General features: G+C 47.9%; 1 protein-coding gene across 1 annotated transcript in view; it reads right to left on the reverse strand.

The window, feature by feature from the left end:
• LOC141256769 (rho guanine nucleotide exchange factor 40-like) overlaps positions 1-18,489 on the reverse strand; it is a 170,556-nt gene that overhangs the window by 33,105 nt on the left and 118,962 nt on the right. The window contains exon 16 of the mRNA XM_073671194.1: positions 5,202-5,426. Within this exon, the coding sequence (XP_073527295.1) occupies positions 5,202-5,426 (225 nt within the window). The remainder of the gene's footprint in view (positions 1-5,201; positions 5,427-18,489) is intronic.

Genomic DNA, 18,489 nt, shown 5'->3' on the forward strand with positions numbered 1-18,489 from the left:
GACCAGAGAAGATGGAAATATGCAGAGATGGGCTGTGGATGAGAAAAGTCATCATGGCGTCTGGACAAGAGGAAGAAAAGAAAAAGAACGACTCCAGAGACAATGTCATCTATAAGGTACCTGTATGTAAATGTTTTTTGTGATGCTGACATTTTTATATTTTTATTTATGTTAGGAGCATTAAAGATGTTGTCCATGTTTGTGATGAGTCTGCAGTCATTCTATGTGACTGCACACTTCTGAATTATCACAGTGCGCACTGCTCGCGGTCAGGATTCTCTGGTGCCGGCAATTTACATACATGCGTTCACATGCCGAATAGACATGCGTGGCCTAACTCAATGAAAATGAACTGAGTGAGGCCGGACACGTCTAGTTGGAATGTGGCCAGAAGAATACAAATCGTATACTTGTGCTCACATGGCGGTCCACTCTTGCCAAGGCAAGGGAGAATCCTAAAAGTGTGCAGTGCATGAGCTGTGAGAATTCAGAAGCCTGCATTTTCTACTACAAGATAGAAACAAAAACAAACAGGAGGGTTCTAACAATTATAATATCATCAAAAAATTAATTTATTTCAGTTCTTCAATGCAAAAAACCTCATATATTATATATAGTCATTGCAAACAGAGTGATCTATTTAAAGTGTTTATTTCTGTTAATGTTGATGATTATGGCTTATAGCCAATGAAAACACAGAAGTCATTATCTCAGTAAATTAAAATAATTGGCACCTGTCCATACTGCCAAAAGTACCAATACCTGGTTTAAAAACAACAGTATCAATGTGCTTGATTGGCCAGGAAACTCGCCTGACCTTAACCCCATAGAGAATCTATGGGGTTATTGTCAAGAGGAAGATGAGAGACACCAGACCCAACAATGCAGACGAGCTGAAGGCTGCTATCAAAGCAACCTGACCATTTGATTAAGAACTGTGAGCTTCGTTTAAGTAAAGAAAAAAAAAAGGTCAGTTACGCCCGTATTGCTTGTTTGAGCTCTAAGGGAGTATTTCTTTCAGGGAGTACCTCATTGCAGGAAGATTTGATTGAATTTCAGGTATTTGTGGATTGTGGTTCAACACTTAATGTGATTGATAAGGGGTTTTTGGAAAAACTTAAATTGGAATCCAAACCTTTGTCATCACCTATTTCTGTGATTGCAATTGATAACACTCCTTTGAAATGTATTACTCACAAGGTTGCTGCATTTCCCCTCACTATCAATGGCATTCACCAAGAAAATTTGGATTTGGTGGTATTAAATAATTTACCCTCTCCAGTCGTTTTAGGTTTGCCTTGGTTAAAACTGCACAATCCTTTACTGGACTGGTCTACTAATGTGATTAAGTCTTGGAGTCCTAAGTGCTATGATAAATGTTGTAATGGTCGCATTGCGGCTGTGGAAAAAGGGGAATTACCTGTACCTATTCAGGATTTTTGGAAGGTTTTTTCAGAGGAGGAGTCGCAAGTTTTAACTCCTCATAGGGACTATGATTGCACCATTGAGTTTGTTCCTGGAGCTACTCTTCCCAAGAGTCGCTTATTTAATCTGACTATTCCTGAGAGAAAGGCCTTGGAGGAGTACATACAGACTAGCCTGGCTGCTGGTCACATTAGACCTTCTAAGTCGCCTGTGGCCGTTGGATTTTTCTTTGTTAAAAAAAAGGACGGCGGTTTACGTTCATGTCTGGACTTTCGTGAAATTAATAAGATTACCGTACGCAATTCCTACCCATTGCCGTTAATTCCTGACTTGTTTAACCAGTTAGTGGGGGCCAAGTGGTTCTCTAAAATTGATCTCCGGGGAGCATACAATTTGTTACGAATGAAGGAGGGTGATGAATGGAAGACTGCTTTTAACACTCCGGTAGGTCATTTTGAGAATCTGGTGATGCCTTTTGGTCTTACCAATGCACCCACGTTTTTTCAGAACCTTATTAATGACATCCTGAGACCTTTGATTGGTAAGAATGTGGTTGTGTATTTGGATGACATTCTGATTTATTCACCAGATCTGGAGTCCCATTGGCAGAGCGTACGTGAGCTGTTGCAGTTATTGAGTGATAATTCACTTTTTGCTAAGCTGGAGAAATGTGAGTTCGCTGTGCAGAGAATTAGTTTTTTGGGCTACATTATCTCCAGCGAGGGCTTTGAGATGGACCCGGTGAAGGTTCAGGCTGTGCAGGAATGGCCTAGGCCTATTGGTTTGAAATTGATACAGAGATTTTTGGGTTTCGCCAATTATTACAGGAAATTCATTAAGAATTTTTCTATAATTGTTAAGCCGCTGACCGATCTCACCAGGAAAGGTGTGAATACGGTCAAGTGGACTACTGAGGCCATTGAAGCTTTTGTGTATCTCAAGGAGAGGTTCAGTTCTGCCCCTATCCTTATGCAGCCTGATGAGACCAAGCCTTTTTTGGTCGAGGTTGATGCTTCTTCGGTGGGGGTCGGTATAGTTTTGTCTCAGGAGAACAAGGATGGAGTACATCCCTGTGCTTTTTTTTCGAAAAAAATTTCAGAAACCGAACTTAATTACGATGTTGGTAACGGGAATTGCTGGCTATTAAACTCGCGTTTGAACATTGGCATCATTTCTTGGAAGGTGCTAAATTTCCTGTTCAGGTTTTCACAGATCATAAGAATTTGATCTATCTGGATGCTGCCAAACGCTTGAATGCCCGTCAAGCTAGGTGGGCACTTTTTTTTTCTCGGTTTAATTTTTCTGTTACCTATATCCCTGGTACTAAGAATGTTAAAGCCGATGCTTTATCTCGCAGGTTTTCTCCCATGGTTGGTACCGAGGAGGAGGAGAGCATTTTACAGGAAGGAGTTGTGGTAGCAGCATTGGACTCCGTTTTGGAAGATGGGATTCTGAAAGCCCAAGAGGATGCCCCATTTAACACTCCTCATGGGAGGTTGTTTGTGCCTAGAACCTTTAGGAGAGATTTGTTTGTGGAGTATCATGAGTCTCGGTTGGCAGGTCATCCAGGAATTTCTGAGACTAAGAGACTTATCAGTCGCAGTTTTTGGTGGCCTGGGTGGCAGAAGGAAGTCATCAAGTGGGTGCGTCAATGTACGGTGTGTGCTAGGTCAAAGGCTTCACATACCCCTGCTGCGGGGTTGCTTTGTCCTCTGGAGGTTCCTAGTGCGTCTTGGACGCATCTGGCAATGGATTTTATTACTGACCTTCCTGTGTCCGAGGGTTTCACTGTCATCTGGGTGGTCGTGGACCGTTTTAGCAAGATGTGTCATTTGGTTCCATTCATTAAGCTACCCTGCGCTAAGACACTCGCTAAGGCGTTTGTTAAGGAAATTGTCAGGCTCCATGGCGTTCCCACCGACATTGTTTCTGATAGGGGACCTCAGTTTGTGGCTCACTTTTGGCGTGCTTTTTGTGACAGGTTGGGAGTCCATTTGTCATTTTCGTCTGGTTATCATCCTGAGTCTAATGGACAGACTGAAAGAAAGAACCAGGATGTTGAACAGTTTTTGCATTGTTTTGTGGCAGACAATCAAGAGGGGTGGTCTGAGTTTCTGCCACTCGCAGAATTTGCTCTTAACAACCATACATCCTCCTCTGCTGGGTGTTCTCCTTTTTTTTGTTGTACTGGGAGACATCCGTCTTTTGGTTCGTTCTCCAAATTGGGGTCGGCGGTGCCGGAGGAGGAGAATTTTTCCGGTGATTTGGAGAGTGTTTGGACTAATGTACGTTGTAACCTTCAAGAGGCTAACAAAAAGTCCAAGAAGTATTTTAACAGGAAACGTAAAGAGGTTTTGTTTACTGTGGGTGACATGGTTTGGTTGTCCTCAAAGAATCTGCGGTTGAAGATTCCCTCTAAAAAATTGGGTCCGAAGTTTGTGGGGCCATTTAAGGTGCTTCAGGTGGTTAACCAGTCTGCTGTTAGGTTGGAGGTTCCCACCTCCTGGAAGATTAATCCTGTGTTTCATGTTTCCTTGTTGAAAAAGGCTGATGTATCGGATAGGGAGGCCACTGTCACAGTTCCTCCGGTGGTGGAAGACGGCGAATATGAAATTTCTCGTATCCTGAATTCCAGAGGGCATAGAGGGAGATTGCAGTATCTCGTCGCTTGGAAAGGTTTCGGTCCCGAGGATAACTCCTGGGTAAAGGCGGATGATGTCTCTGCCCCTAGACTTCTCAGAGCTTTCCACAGGAGATTTCCGGATAGGCCTGGGCCTGGAGGATCCGGAGGATCCTCATAAAAGAGGGGGTACTGTTAGAACCCTCCTGTTTGTTTTTGTTTCTATCTTGAGTTTTGCGGTCATGTGACCATCTTCCTATATATTCCAGCTCCGTCCTTCTAGCTTTGCTGGACTTCAGTGTTGTTTTGACTGTCTCTTTAGCCAGGTGCTTTTGTGCCTATCTATCTCTAGTTTGCTTGGTCCTCTGGGACCTCTAGTACTTTTGTCAGTTTATCTTTTGCTCTGCAACAACTTCTGTTAGGAGGTGTCCCATTTTTGTCCCAGTCCTTAGCTCTTTTAGGGACCCCTCCCTTTCTCTATAGGACTTCGTTCAGACTAGCCGAGGACGAAGGCGGGTCTGTTCACAAGGAACAGGTTGCCCGCTACAACGTAGGGACTCAGCTTAGTCTTACTGTAGGGACAGCTCTCCCCTTCTTTCCCTAGTTTATGTTGCAGATCATAACACTAATTTAGTGAGATGCAACTGTATGTTCTTCCAATTATTTGATACATAAGCCTGGGGTGTGTCTTATTGTAAGGTGTTTCTTATAGTCTGAAAAATACGGTACATTTTAGTCTCAGAAAAGATATAGGTAATTATATGGAAGTGACATTTTCATCATGCCTTTGTTACTGTGGCCAATATTTTTCTTGTGTTCTCATTACAACTCAAAATTTTTTTTATATATCAAACTGATAAACAAGTACTAATTAATATTTTTATAATATACAAGCAAAACTTTAGCAGAATAACTGATTCTGATTACTAAAACCGTCAAAAAACTTTTCCTTGGAAATATACATGTAGCGTGTAAAGTAAATTTAGCTCCAATATGTTGTTGTTTAAGAAGTCTACACTTCCACGACTAATTGCCACAGCATATACTTTAATCCAGTCTTGACCATTAGGCAGAGATGCCTTTTCCATTAGGGCTTCTGTGAAAAATATAACCTTGTGTTCAACAGAACAATGAGACAGATGTTCTAGGCTTTTACCTCAAATCCACGAATGGCTTCAGCAGCTAGTAGATTTTTTCCATGGAGTACCAGGGAACCAACGAGTTCTCGAGCAGCATGGAGGGACTGTCGTTCTTGTTCAGCATCATGGTCACACTCTTGCATCATGTCTGCTAGAAAGCGTTGATACAGGTCCAATTGCTCAAGTGGTCTCTGCAGAATTCCCCTTGACTCATCCTCTTCCTTCTGGTCCCTTTTTTTACCCTGAATGAAAAATGTTTCCAAACATTTTTATTATTTCAGAGTATGTAAAAGGAACTGCAAAATCAGTGGGCAATTAATGAATTTGTAAAACACACTAAAAAGGTTGGTCATAACATAAGGATGCCCTTACATGCTACAATAATATATGATTTATTGATTTCTGCTTGTGTAACTGTACATTACTAAACATATATTAAATCCACACAAATGACTGTCACTATTATTTTTTATCCCTAGCCCACCCTTTATCTGCCTTTATGCCTACATAAAAGATTTCTGTACACGGATGCTTTGTGCACATGTACAGACCACACATACACTCTAAAAAGTATATACGTGTATAAAAAAGGTGTTCTTTTACCCCATCTCATATCTCCCGCCCAAGCAGGCTTTGTAAAAGGACGCTCTGCCATGCTGAATATCATAAAAGTACTATTGGTACTGGATGAAATTCACTCCTCATCTAACTCAAAAGGCTTCCCAGCGATTGTTTTATTGGACGCGGAAAAGGTCTTTGATAACATAAATTGGGAGTGGCAATACAAGGTTTTAGCAAAAATGTCACTAACAGGCCCCTTGTTTAATTACATACCTAATTTATATTTGTCTTCCAGGATTCAGGTATACACCCCAGGCTTCTTGTCCACTTCCTTTCTCCTTGAGAAGGGAACGAGACAAGATTGTCTGTTGTCCCCCCTACTCTTCAACTTAGCTCTGGAGCCCTTAGTCCGCATTTTGTTGGATCCAAACACTTTCTCAGGTATCCAGTTTACTAGGAAATCAATTCAGGCAGCTTTTTTTGCAGGTGATGTCATTTTGTTTACGTCTGATCCTATTCAACATTTGCCTATAGTGTTGGACCAGCTTAAAAATTTTGGTTCTTATTCTGGGTTTAAAATCAATGTTAAAAAACGTGAAATACTCCCATTAACCGAGAAGGGAATAAAACTCTGCCCAAATGGGCCTTTAAATTGTATATCCTTAGCATCCTCGCATATCACCTACCTGGGAATTAAAATAGGCCGTTTGCCTTTATCTATATAAACCTTAAACTACCCTCCTCTTATAAAAAAAATCATCAACCAATTAAAGTCATGTCAAGATTTGCCCTTATATTTTATGGGTAGGGCACATTTGGTAAAAATGATTAGTACAGCCAGGATTATGAATCAACTACAAACCTTACCACTACTCCTGAAACACTCTGACATAACTTCACTCAATAGGGCCTTCAGTCATTTTATTTGTTAGGCTGCGTGCCCACGATGCGTTTTTCATGCGTTTCTGCTGCGGAATTTCCGCAGCGGAAACGCATCACAAACGCATGGTCCCCAATGGCATTCCGCAATGTCAATGCACATGCTGCGGATTTTTCCGCAGCGTTTCGGCAGCGCAAATAAATCCGCAGCATGTTCATTAATTTTGCGGAAGCGCAGCGGAATGGCCGCCATTGACTTGCATTGAGACGCATAGAATCCGTGTCTGTACATTTGTACAAGCGGATTATATGCGTCTCTATGTGCGGATGGTACCCAGTTCTGGAGGAGAGAAGACTCTCATCCAGACCTGGGTACCATTGTACCTGTTAAAAAAAGAATAAAATAATAAATAAAGTTTATATTCACCTGTCCGGCGGCCCCTGCAGCGCTTATCTTCCAGGACCTGAGATGACATCGCGGTCATGTGACCGCAGGCTGTCTCGCGAGATGCCGGCAACCCGGAAGAAGCCAGGACGAGCGCGACAGCACACGCGGCGGGGGATCGGGGGTAAGTAGAGCTTTATTTTTTTATTTTTACGGTCACACTGTATAAATCCATGCCTTTTGCATGGATTTATACAGTGTGACCTAGTTGTCAAGCACTTTCCAAGTGATGCTATCGCATGGAAAGTGCTTGTCAGTCCGCATGCGGAAACACATGCGTTAAAGCATGTGGGTACGCATGTGAATCCGCATGTATTCTGCAGGAAAAACGCATGTACAATCTGCATACGTTTTTTCTGCCAGGGAGATGCAGAAATGCTTCAGAAATTTTCCGCTTCATTTCTGCATCGTGGGCACATAGCCTAAGGGAAACGTCCTAGGATTTGTCTGAGCAAACTTATGGCTTCCAAAGACGACGGAGGCATTAATTTTCCAAGCATCAGAAATTACAATCTTGCCTGCCTCTTTCGTTACATAATAGACTGGTTCCACAAGAGACATACGTATTCTGACTACACGTTGGTAGCCGACTATGCATACCCCTTTAACTTAATTGCTCTCCTTCATCCTCGATTTACATCTTTACCCCTGGCAGTTAAAAAGTCGACGATCCTTAGGGACACTATTTCCGCTTGGAAGGAAGTCAGGAAAAAATTTGGCCTTTCCTTCAGAATCTCAAAGTACCTTCCAATATGGCAGAACCCAGACTTCCCCCAGGGTAGTGAAAATAAACTATTTTTAAAATGGCAGCAGGCAGGCGTAGACAACATATCCCATCTTCTCCATCCAATTGAGCAGAGATGGTTGACCTGTACAGAGTGTTTGGAAAGATATAACCTACCTCCACAACATTATTTCCAATATAAAACAAATCAAACTCTCCATTATGGCTAATTTAAAAGACCAATTTAAAAGACGTGACCTTTGAGGTCTCCCAAAACGAGTTGGATCTCATTTTGCTATCTCCAATGGGTACCCCTTCAATATCTGTTCTTTATTCTGTAATGAGGTCTAATCTGCTAGGGGTGCACCCGGACATTTTTTTCACATATTGGAGACAACAGTTGGAGGATGTGGAGATTTCTGATAAGATTAGGACAGGTTGGAATTTATTAACAAAACACATTATAAATGAAGCGTGGAGAGAAACTCAGTATAAAATTATGCATGGGGCCATTTATGCCTTTAACATGCCTAAAAAAGATCCACTATCAAATAGGCTAACAGCTTGTCCTAAATGCCACCTTCCATATTCCGACCTTATACACAGCCTTTGGTTATGCCCTGCGTCAGTATCATTTTGGGGACAGGTATCGGACATGATTAATGTGTCACCATGGCCTGGATGCCACAAAATGTAATAAAGCTGTGTCTGAGAGCAAGAGGGGGGTTCTCTAGTCAGGGGAACATTAGCATGCAGTACCTCCTGTCTCAGGCCAGTAGGGGGAGCAGGACTGAGACTTGTCCCAGAGCAGAGCAGGGACAGACAGTTGTATTGCACCTAAGAGGAAGTTTGGCAGGAGGAGAGCCACAAGCCAGAGACAAGAGGCGAAGAGAGCCTGTCTTGGCAGATCACAGACTTAATTTACCAGACTTTGGTGTCTGAGGCTGGGAGGATTCCACATCCTACAGCAGATAACCAGTCCACAGGGGACTGTATATTCCTTGGCCTAAGAAGCCTGGAGGCTCTGCCACAACAGAAGGGACCAGCACAGCCGTACCAGGCCGGGAGCAGAAAGGAACCCACGTCGCAGGCCATACAGGCGAGAGTACACGGAAAGCTTGGAAACGTGGGCTGTTACCCTATAAGAAGGAGATAGCCAGAAGGAGCACAGAAAGCACGGTAGGCCTACACCCTCACCCTGACCAGGGCCAATTTCCCCATTGCTCTCAGACATCCAGGTCTCCTCCTAGCCGGGACTGTTTATGGGTCAGTTTACCTGTTTTAGTAAAGGCCCTGGACTGCAACCTGTTGTCTGTGTGCTCCTTCGCGCCTCCAGCACTACCGGTACTGGGACACTCACCACCATCACTCCCACCATTCCATTATACTGCCCTGGGGCCGCACTCTTCCCGTGGGGAGTCACACTACCCTAGCTGCACACCTCATCAGCCCCAGCGGTCTGCATGCAGCGGCTGTTCCTAATAACCGCAATCCACGGGTGGCGTAGTCGGACATAATCATCAGCGCATAACGGACTACCACTGGCCTGACCACCCTGAGCCACGAAACCGGGTTGCCACTACTACTCCCACCGTTTGCCTATTGCCCGGATCCGAGTGCCCCACGGCCCAGGGGGCGAGTCAGCTTTGGCGTAGTCGGCAGGATAGCAACCAACCCGCCACAAACGGGTATTGCGTGCCTGAAAAAGACTTTACACTTACCTGAAAAGAGGTTTCCCGCCGTCCGGAGCCGTTTCCCGCCATTTCCAGCCGTCTCCCGCCATCTTCCATCGGTTCCCGCCATCTTCAGCCGTTTTCCCGCCATCGGACGCCATCTTCAGGACGCCGCGCGGGAAGAAGATGGGCGTGGACGTCCAAACCGCGCGAGACCCGAAGCTCCGCCCCACGCACCGACGCTGCGCAAGGTCCTGGAAGGGAGAGAGAGTGACGCTGACGTCACCAGGACGCGACGCAAGGTCCTCGTACAGAGCAGCAGCAGCGGAGCCGCGGCCTACAGAAGAGGATCGTCGGAAGGTAGGCCACGCTTAACTAGGGGGGAGGAAGAAGTCGGATACAGAGGCGCCCACTACCACCAAAGCAGCTGCAGCAGCGGTGATGCCATTTTCCCTGCCCTACATCCCTGGAGTGGCCTGGCTGCCCAAGTACTCAGGGGAGCCCCATGCCCTAACTGACTTTAAGGAAAAGCTGTACAGTTTGTTCCAAGTCTACCCCCTGACAGAGGAACAGAAGGTCAGCATATTAGCAGGACAGTTAACTGGTGCAGCCCAAAGGGAGGTAAAATCATGGCCCACTGAGGAGAAAAGGACCGTGAAGGGTCTTCTGGCCCGGCTGCGGGGTACCTTTGACACACTTACCTCCGCTGAAATTAAAATGAAGTTCTATGGATGTAAGCAGAGGTCACAGGACAGCATCAGACACTATGCCCTAAATTTGCAGGAAGCCTTGAGGGCCATCCAACAAACTGACCCTGGCAGTGTGCAGGAAACGGATAAGCTGCTAAGAGAACAATTCATAGAAGGTCTGCTGTCTAGCGCCCACAGGGCCCAACTCCGCCTCATGTTCTTTCAGAACCCCGACCTGACCTTTGCCCAATTTAAGGACAGGGCCATAAGGGTGCTCCGTGAATCTGCAACCAGTGGCGCTATAAACCCCCGACGTCCTACTCTCACCTACCACCAGGAGGCAGTGCCCTCCCCTATGGACTCTGTGGGGGCTGATGCACAGGCCCTGAACCAAGCCCCGTCGAAAGATCTGCACCACCAAGTCCAGGAGCTGACCAGGAGCGTCGCAGCGTTGACCAGGACCGTCCAGGCATTGCAAGTGGACCCGTCAAGACCCATCGAGCTGGCTTCAAGTCCGGAGGATGTCCCGTGGCGTCGACAGAGGAGGATCCCGTCGTTCCGAGGGAGGCCCACAGACCGCTACGCAGAGGATGGACAGCCCATTTGCCGTCGATGCAACCAGTCCGGACACATTTCCAGGTACTGTAATTTAAACGGGTTCAACCTGGGGCAGAGGGTCAACCCCCAGGCCCTTATAATTGGCGTGATAAGTACGTTGGGGGGCGCCCGGTTTTACCCGTGGTGCTGGACGGTATCCCCATGAGCGCCTTGCTGGATACTGGGTCACAAGTAACCACTATCCCTTATGTACTTTTTAAGCAGTATTGGACTGATGCTGATATCACACGGTATCCAGACAGTAACTTGAGCATCATCGCCAATAATGGCTTACCCGTGCCGCAGATGGGGTTCAAGGAGATGACCATTAAAATTGGTAAAGTTGAACTGCCGGCACAGGGAGTGATTATTGTGGATATTGACCGTCGTGAAAGTCACCATAAAATAACTGTGGGTACTAATGTAATTGAAAATTGTCTTTCAGAGGTAATTGTAATTCTACAACAGGTGGCGGTGAATGCTAGTTCCAGCCAACAGAGAGTCCTCAACAAGGAGATAAAAGCCCTGATGAGACGGCAGCAGGTAGAACTGTCTGGTGGTGAGATCGGTAGCGTAAGACTGGGTGACCCATTCCCCATTTCCATGCCTCCCAAAAGTGAAATGATTATCTGGTGTCGGACTGCAATCGGGTTGAGAGGTAGAGACTACCAAGCCATGGTAGAACCCGTGTACTCAGACAGCAGGCCCACCATTTTGACAGCCCGGGGGGTGGTTGATGTCCGTCATGGGAGGGTGCCCGTCCGCATCCTCAACATTGGGGAGAGGGAAGTACACTACCCAGGTACGCTACACTTGCCAAACTGTTTGTTGTCGAACACAAAGCTATCAGGGCCGTGGAACCCTTGCCTCCATCTCCACAGGCGGAGGGTAATGGCTCCCAGAAACAAAAGGAGGACTGGTGCCAGAAACTTCATGTGGGTGCTGACTCCACTCCCCTGCACCAAAAACAAGGAGTCTACCGGGTGGTCCAGGAGTACGAGAGAATTTTTAGTAAGCACCTGCTAGACTTCGGCAGAGTAAAGGAGATAGAACACCACATCCCCACAGGGAGCCACCCACCGATAAAAGAAAGACACAGACCTGTACCCCCTGCACATTATCAGAACGCAAAGGGCATGCTAAAAGAAATGAAAGAAGCTGGGGTCATTAGAGATAGCTGTAGCCCCTGGGCAGCCCCCTTGGTTCTGGTGAAAAAGAAGGACGGCACCATGAGAATGTGCGTAGACTATAGACAAATCAACCGTATCACCCATAAAGACGCATACCCACTGCCTAGAATAGAGGAGTCTTTAGCCGCACTAAAATCAGCTAACTCCTTTTCTACTTTGGACCTTACTAGCGGGTACTGGCAGGTTCCTGTGGCAGAGGCTGACAAGGAGAAGACCGCCTTCACCACCCCGATGGGACTGAGCGAGTTCAACTGTATGCCTTTCGGGCTCTGCAACGCACCAGGGACCTTCCAGCGGTTGATGGAATGCTGTCTAGGGCACCGAAACTTCGAGACGGTCCTCCTTTACCTGGATGACGTGATCGTCTATTCGAAAACCTACGAGGACCATCTAAAGCACCTGGCCGAGGTGTTCGAAGCCCTGGCAGCCTATGGCCTGAAGGTGAAACCATCGAAGTGTCACTTGCTGAAACCAAAGGTCCAGTACCTAGGGCACGTGGTAAGCGCGGAAGGAGTGGCCCCCGACCCTGACAAGGTCACGGCAATCAAGAGCTGGCCAAGCTCCTCGAACATCAAAGAGGTGAGACAGTTTCTCGGATTGGTAGGCTACTACCGAAGGTTCATCCCCGGGTTCACTAGGATGGCAGCTCCTATGCAGGACCTCCTAATCGGACAGTCTAAGTCCAGGAGCCAAAAGCCGCCCTTCAAGTGGGATAAACCGGAAGAGGAGTCCTTCCGCCAGTTGAAGATGGCCCTCACGGGGGATGAGATCCTGGCCTATCCTGATTATGGTCAGCCTTTCATTCTCCACACGGACGCCAGTAATGTGGGACTGGGAGCAGTACTGTCCCAAAACCAGCAGGGCAGGGAAAGGGTGATCGCGTACGCCAGCCGGAAGCTGAGGCCCACTGAGAGGAACCCGGAGAATTACAGCTCCTTCAAGCTAGAATTCTTGGCGGTGGTGTGGGCCGTGACAGAACGCTTCAAGCATTACCTGGCCTCCGCAAAGTTCACCGTGTACACGGACAACAACCCGTTGACACACCTGGACAATGCAAGACTGGGTGCCCTAGAACAGCGGTGGATGGCCCGTCTCTCCAACTATGACTTCGTGATCAAGTACCGGGCCGGCAAAACCAATGCCAACGCTGACGCCCTATCAAGGATGCCTCACTTACCTGAAGGTGACGAAGACCCAGAAGAGCTGGAGGAGGTAGAACTCCCCGCGTTTCACCGGTATGGAGCCGCTCAATACTCCCACCGCGTGAAGGAGGAGGATCTAACAACCGTGATGATCAATCCCCTACCTCACCACAGCTGGGCCGAGACCCAAGATAGTGACCCTGCCATCCGCCTGGTGAAAGATCTACTGACCCAGGAGGACGCCCGCATGGATCCGGATGCTCCAGAGGAAGCCAAGCAGCTGTGGAAGGAGAAGAGCAAGCTGTTCCTCTACGAAGGCAAGCTGTGCAGAAGGATTGTCAACCACCGGACGCATGAGCTGACCTGGCAAGTCGTGGTCCCAAGGCGGGATGCAGCTATGGTCCTGGGGGCTTACCATGACAGAGCGGGGCACTTAGGGTGGAAGAAACTGGAGTTCCTGCTAAGAGGACGGTTCTTTTGGGTCGGCATGAGAGGGGCTGTAGAGAAGTGGTGCAGAGACTGTGGCCCTTGTCACCTAAGGAGGAAGGACCGTGCCAGCCAGAAGACACCCTTGAGGCCCATCGTCACCACGCAGCCTCTTGAGCTGGTAGCTCTGGACCACGTCAAATTGGCTCCAAGCCGGTCAGGATACATCTATGCCCTGACAATCGTGGACCACTATTCCCGTTTTCTAGTGGTGGTCCCGGTAAAGGACTTGACAGCCCAAACAGCGGCCAGAGCCTTCCAGCAATACTTCTGCCGTCCACACGGGTATCCGGAACAGGTCCTGACAGACCAGGGTCCAGCGTTCGAGGCTGAAATCTTCCAAGAGTTCTGCAACCTCTATGGCTGTAAGAAGATTCGGACAACGCCTTACCACCCACAAACCAACGGGATGTGTGAGAAAATGAACAATATAGTCATTGATCTCCTGAAGACGTTGCCCCTGGAGGAACGCAGCCTGTGGCCAGAAAAACTGCCGGACCTGATAGACCTATACAACCATATCCCGGTGAATGCTACAAACTGCACCCCGGCTTACCTGATGCGAGCCAGACCAGGTAAGCTGCCCGTAGACCTGGAGATGGGAGTCCTAACGCCTGAGGACACCTCCCCGGATGCGGACTGGGATACGGAAAGGCAACTGCAGTACAAGAAGGTACAGGAGAGTGTGGAGAAGAGCCTGGCCCAGGTGAGAGAGAGGCAAGAAAAACTCTTCAACCAACACGCCCCTGCTGGTCCCCTGGAACCTGGTGAGCAAGTCCTGAAGCGGAAGAGAAGGCTACATAAGTTGGACGACCAGTGGGAAAGGGAACCCTACACCGTACTGCAGTCTGATCACGACAACCCGAAGGTGTGCGTGATCACCAAGGACGGAGGAGAAACCACTAGCACCGTCTCCAGAGACCACCTCAAAAAATGCCCCGAGCAACTCCGTAGTGCAGAAGAGGATCAGAGTGACCTTGAACCCGCAGAGGACAAGGAAGAAATGATCAGCACCGTTCTCGGAGAGTTCCCTCAGTCCTGGACTCGCATAAATGATGCCATAGTGGTACCCGTCCTGCATTTCCTGCAACCGGCGCAGCAACAACCAACACCAGAGCCGGAAGGTGAAGAGGAGCAAGCAGTTCTAGAGGCAGAAGAGCCTGTACCAGCAGCCCAGGAGAGTCAACCCTCTGCTGACAGTGAGCCTGCCATACCTGCGGTAAGCCAAAGGATCCGCAGACAGCTGCCTGCCCTACCTGTACACCCAGTTGGTAGCTGTACCCCTAACGCTAGTGGGGAAAGCCAAGTCGGTCCACCACCAGACAGTGGGTTAAGGAGATCAACCAGGAGCACAAAGGGGCAGATACCCGCTCGCTGGAAAATATAGAGCGCGCTAAAATTGTAAATAACCCTGTTGCCAAATGTTGAATTGTTTGCCAAGTTACCTGCGTGATTAGTAATTGTGTGTTTCAGTTCCTTACAGTTGCCGTACAGACTCGAAGGTTATGGACTTTTTATAACCGGAATCTTGTATGGACTACGTTTGGAGCCTAACCCAGGAATGAACTAAGACTGTGAAGGACTTGGGGTAGGACAGACCCCCACCTGGTTAAGGCTCCCCGTTGTATTGGTGATATGGACACCCGGTCACAGAGCACACTGCGACCTTAAGAACTCAATCTGTGCGTCACTTTCCTGATAATGCTTTATAGTCATGCATATTGTCTTTGTTTATTGTTTAGTCCCGGAGTACTAAATTTTACTAGGGGGGAATGTGTCACCCTGGCCTGGATGCCACAAAATGTAATAAAGCTGTGTCTGAGAGCAAGGGGGAGGTTCTCTAGTCAGGGGAACATTAGCATGCAGTACCTCCTGTCTCAGGCCAGTAGGGGGAGCAGGCTGCCCCTATAAAAGCTGGTGCTGGGGGCAGGGTTAGGGAGAACTTGACGACCTGTCTCAGGACTGAGACTTGTCCCAGAGCAGAGCAGGGACAGACAGTTGTATTGCACCTAAGAGGAAGTGTGGCAGGAGGAGAGCCACAAGCCAGAGACAAGAGGCGAAGAGAGCCTGTCTTGGCAGAACACGGACTTAATTTACCAGACTTTGGTGTCTGAGGCTGGGAGGATTCCACATCCTACAGCAGATAACCAGTCCGCAGGGGACTGTATATTCCTTGGCCTAAGAAGCCTGGAGGCTCTGCCACAACAGAAGGGACCAGCATAGCCGTACCAGGCCGGGAGCAGAAAGGAACCCACGTCGCAGGCCATACAGGCGAGAGTACACGGAAAGCTCGGAAACGTGGGCTGTTACCCTATAAGAAGGAGATAGCCAGAAGGAGCACAGAAAGCACGGTAGGCCTACACCCTCACCCTGACCAGGGCCAATTTCCCCATTGCTCTCAGACATCCAGGTCTCCTCCTAGCCGGGACTGTTTATGGGTCAGTTTACCTGTTTTAGTAAAGGCCCTGGACTGCAACCTGTTGTCTGTGTGCTCCTTCGCGCCTCCAGCACTACCGGTACTGGGACTCTCACCACCATCACTCCCACCATCCATTATACTGCCCTGGGGCCGCACTCTTCCCGTGGGGAGTCACACTACCCTAGCTGCACACCTCATCAGCCCCAGCGGTCTGCATGCAGCGGCGGTTCCTAATAACCGCAATCCACGGGTGGCGTAGTCGGACATAATCATCAGCGCATAACGGACTACCACTGGCCTGACCACCCTGAGCCACGGAACCGGGTTGCCACTACTACTCCCACCGTTTGCCTATTGTCCGGATCCGAGTGCCCCACGGCCCAGGGGGCGAGTCATTAACACCATTTGGGGTCCAGGAACAACCATCTCCCCTTATCTAGCCTTGTTACACTTCTGGAGCAACACAGAGAACCCTGGTGAGAAGAAAAGAGGCCCACCCACATTGTTCCACACCCTGCTTATACTGGCAAAAAAACAGTTACTTAAATATTGGCTAGACCCCAACACTCCCCCCATTGAAGAATTGACAGCTCAAATGAAACATTTTATGGGAGTAGAGCAACAAGACGCCCTTAGTAATAAGGAAACGCAAGCTGGCAAATTTCTTCAGAAATGGAAACAGTTTATTGTGAACTGTTGCTCATTAAATGAAAAAAACAAAATGTTGGAACCCTTCACTTCTACAGCTTGGTACATTTTGGAGGATCTTGAAAATAGCCTGGGACCACTACACTTAAATTAAAGAAGGGGAAGAAAGAGCAGAGTAAAGAAATCATTAGGTAAGGGTTTATAGTACGAGTATAGATGGACTATTTTACCAAGATGGCTTCAATAAATTAGAATATCAACTAGATTGTACGTCAGCTAAGTTGACGTAAGTTACAAAGTTATATGGCTCTTAATGTTTGTATTGTTTTGTATTACCAGTCAATCCTATGAACAATGTCAATATATAGCTTGTCTGCGTACGGGTATTTGATTATCACTTTAATCTGGTTTGTTATGTTTTATGAAAATACTAATAAAAATTATACACTGCTCAAAAAAATAAAGGGAACACTCAAATAACACATCCTAGATCTGAATGAATGAAATATTCTCATTGAATACTTTGTTCTGTACAAAGTTGAATGTGCTGACAACAAAATTACACAAAAATCATCAATGGAAATCAAATTTATTAACCAATGGAGGCCTGGATTTGGAGTCACCCCCAAAATTAAAGTGGAAAAACACACTACAGGCTGATCCAACTTAGATGTAATGTCCTTAAAACAAGTCAAAATGAGGCTCAGTATTGTGTGTGGCCTCCACATGCCTGTATGACCTCCCTACAACGCCTGGGCATGCTCCTGATGAGGTTGCGGATGGTCTCCTGTGGGATCTCCTCCCAGACCTGGACTAAAGCATCCGCCAACTCCTGGACAGTCTGTGGTGCAACGTGACGTTGGTGGATGGAGCGAGACATGATGTCCCTGATGTGCTCAATCGGATTCAGGTCTGGGGAACAGGCGGGCCAGTTCATAGCTTCAATGCCTTCATCTTGCAGGAACTGCTGACACACTCCAGCCATGTGAGGTCTGGCATTGTCCTGCATTAGGAGGAACCCAGGGCCAACCGCACCAGCATATGGTCTCACAAGGGGTCTGAGGATCTAATCTCGGTACCTAATGGCAGTCAGGCTACCTCTGGCGAGCACATGGAGGGCTGTGCGGCCCTCCAAAGAAATGCCACCCCACACCATTACTGACCCCCATCCAAATCGGTCATGCTGAAGGATGTTGCAGGCAGCAGGTCGCTCTCCATGGCCTCTCCAGACTCTGTCACGTCTGTCACATGTGCTCAGTGTGAACCTGCTTTCATCTATGAAGAGCACAGGGCGCCAGTGGAGACTTTGCCAATCCTGGTGTTCTGTGGCAAATGCCAAGCGTCCTGCACGGTGTTGGGCTGTGAGCACAACCCCCATCTGTGGACGTCGGGCCCTCATACCACCATCATGAAGTCGGTTTCTAACAGTTTGTGCAGACACATGCACATTTGTGGCTGGCTGGAGGTCATTTTGCAGGGCTCTGGCAGTGCTCCTCCTGTTCCTCCTTGCACAAAGGCAGAGGTAGCAGTCCTGCTGCTGGGTTGTTGCCCTCCTACAGCCCCCTCCACGTCTCCTGGTGTACTGGTCTGTCTCCTGGTAGCGCCTCCAGCCTCTGGACACTACGCTGACAGACACAGCAAACCTTGTTGCCACAGCTCGCAATGATGTGCCATCCTGGATGAGCTGCACTACCTGAGCAACTTCTGTGGGTTGTAGAGTCCGTCTCATGCTACCACGAGTGTGAAAGCACAACCAACATTCAAAAGTGACCAAAACATCAGCCAGAAAGCATTGGTACTGAGATGTGGTCTGTGGTCCCCACCTGCAGAACCACTCCTTTATTGACGGTGT

Source organism: Phyllobates terribilis, unplaced genomic scaffold (genome assembly GCF_046119375.1).
Source record: "Phyllobates terribilis strain yellow unplaced genomic scaffold, ASM4611937v1 Scaffold_1__5_contigs__length_1240528914, whole genome shotgun sequence".
Taxonomy (NCBI): Eukaryota; Metazoa; Chordata; class Amphibia; order Anura; family Dendrobatidae; genus Phyllobates; species Phyllobates terribilis.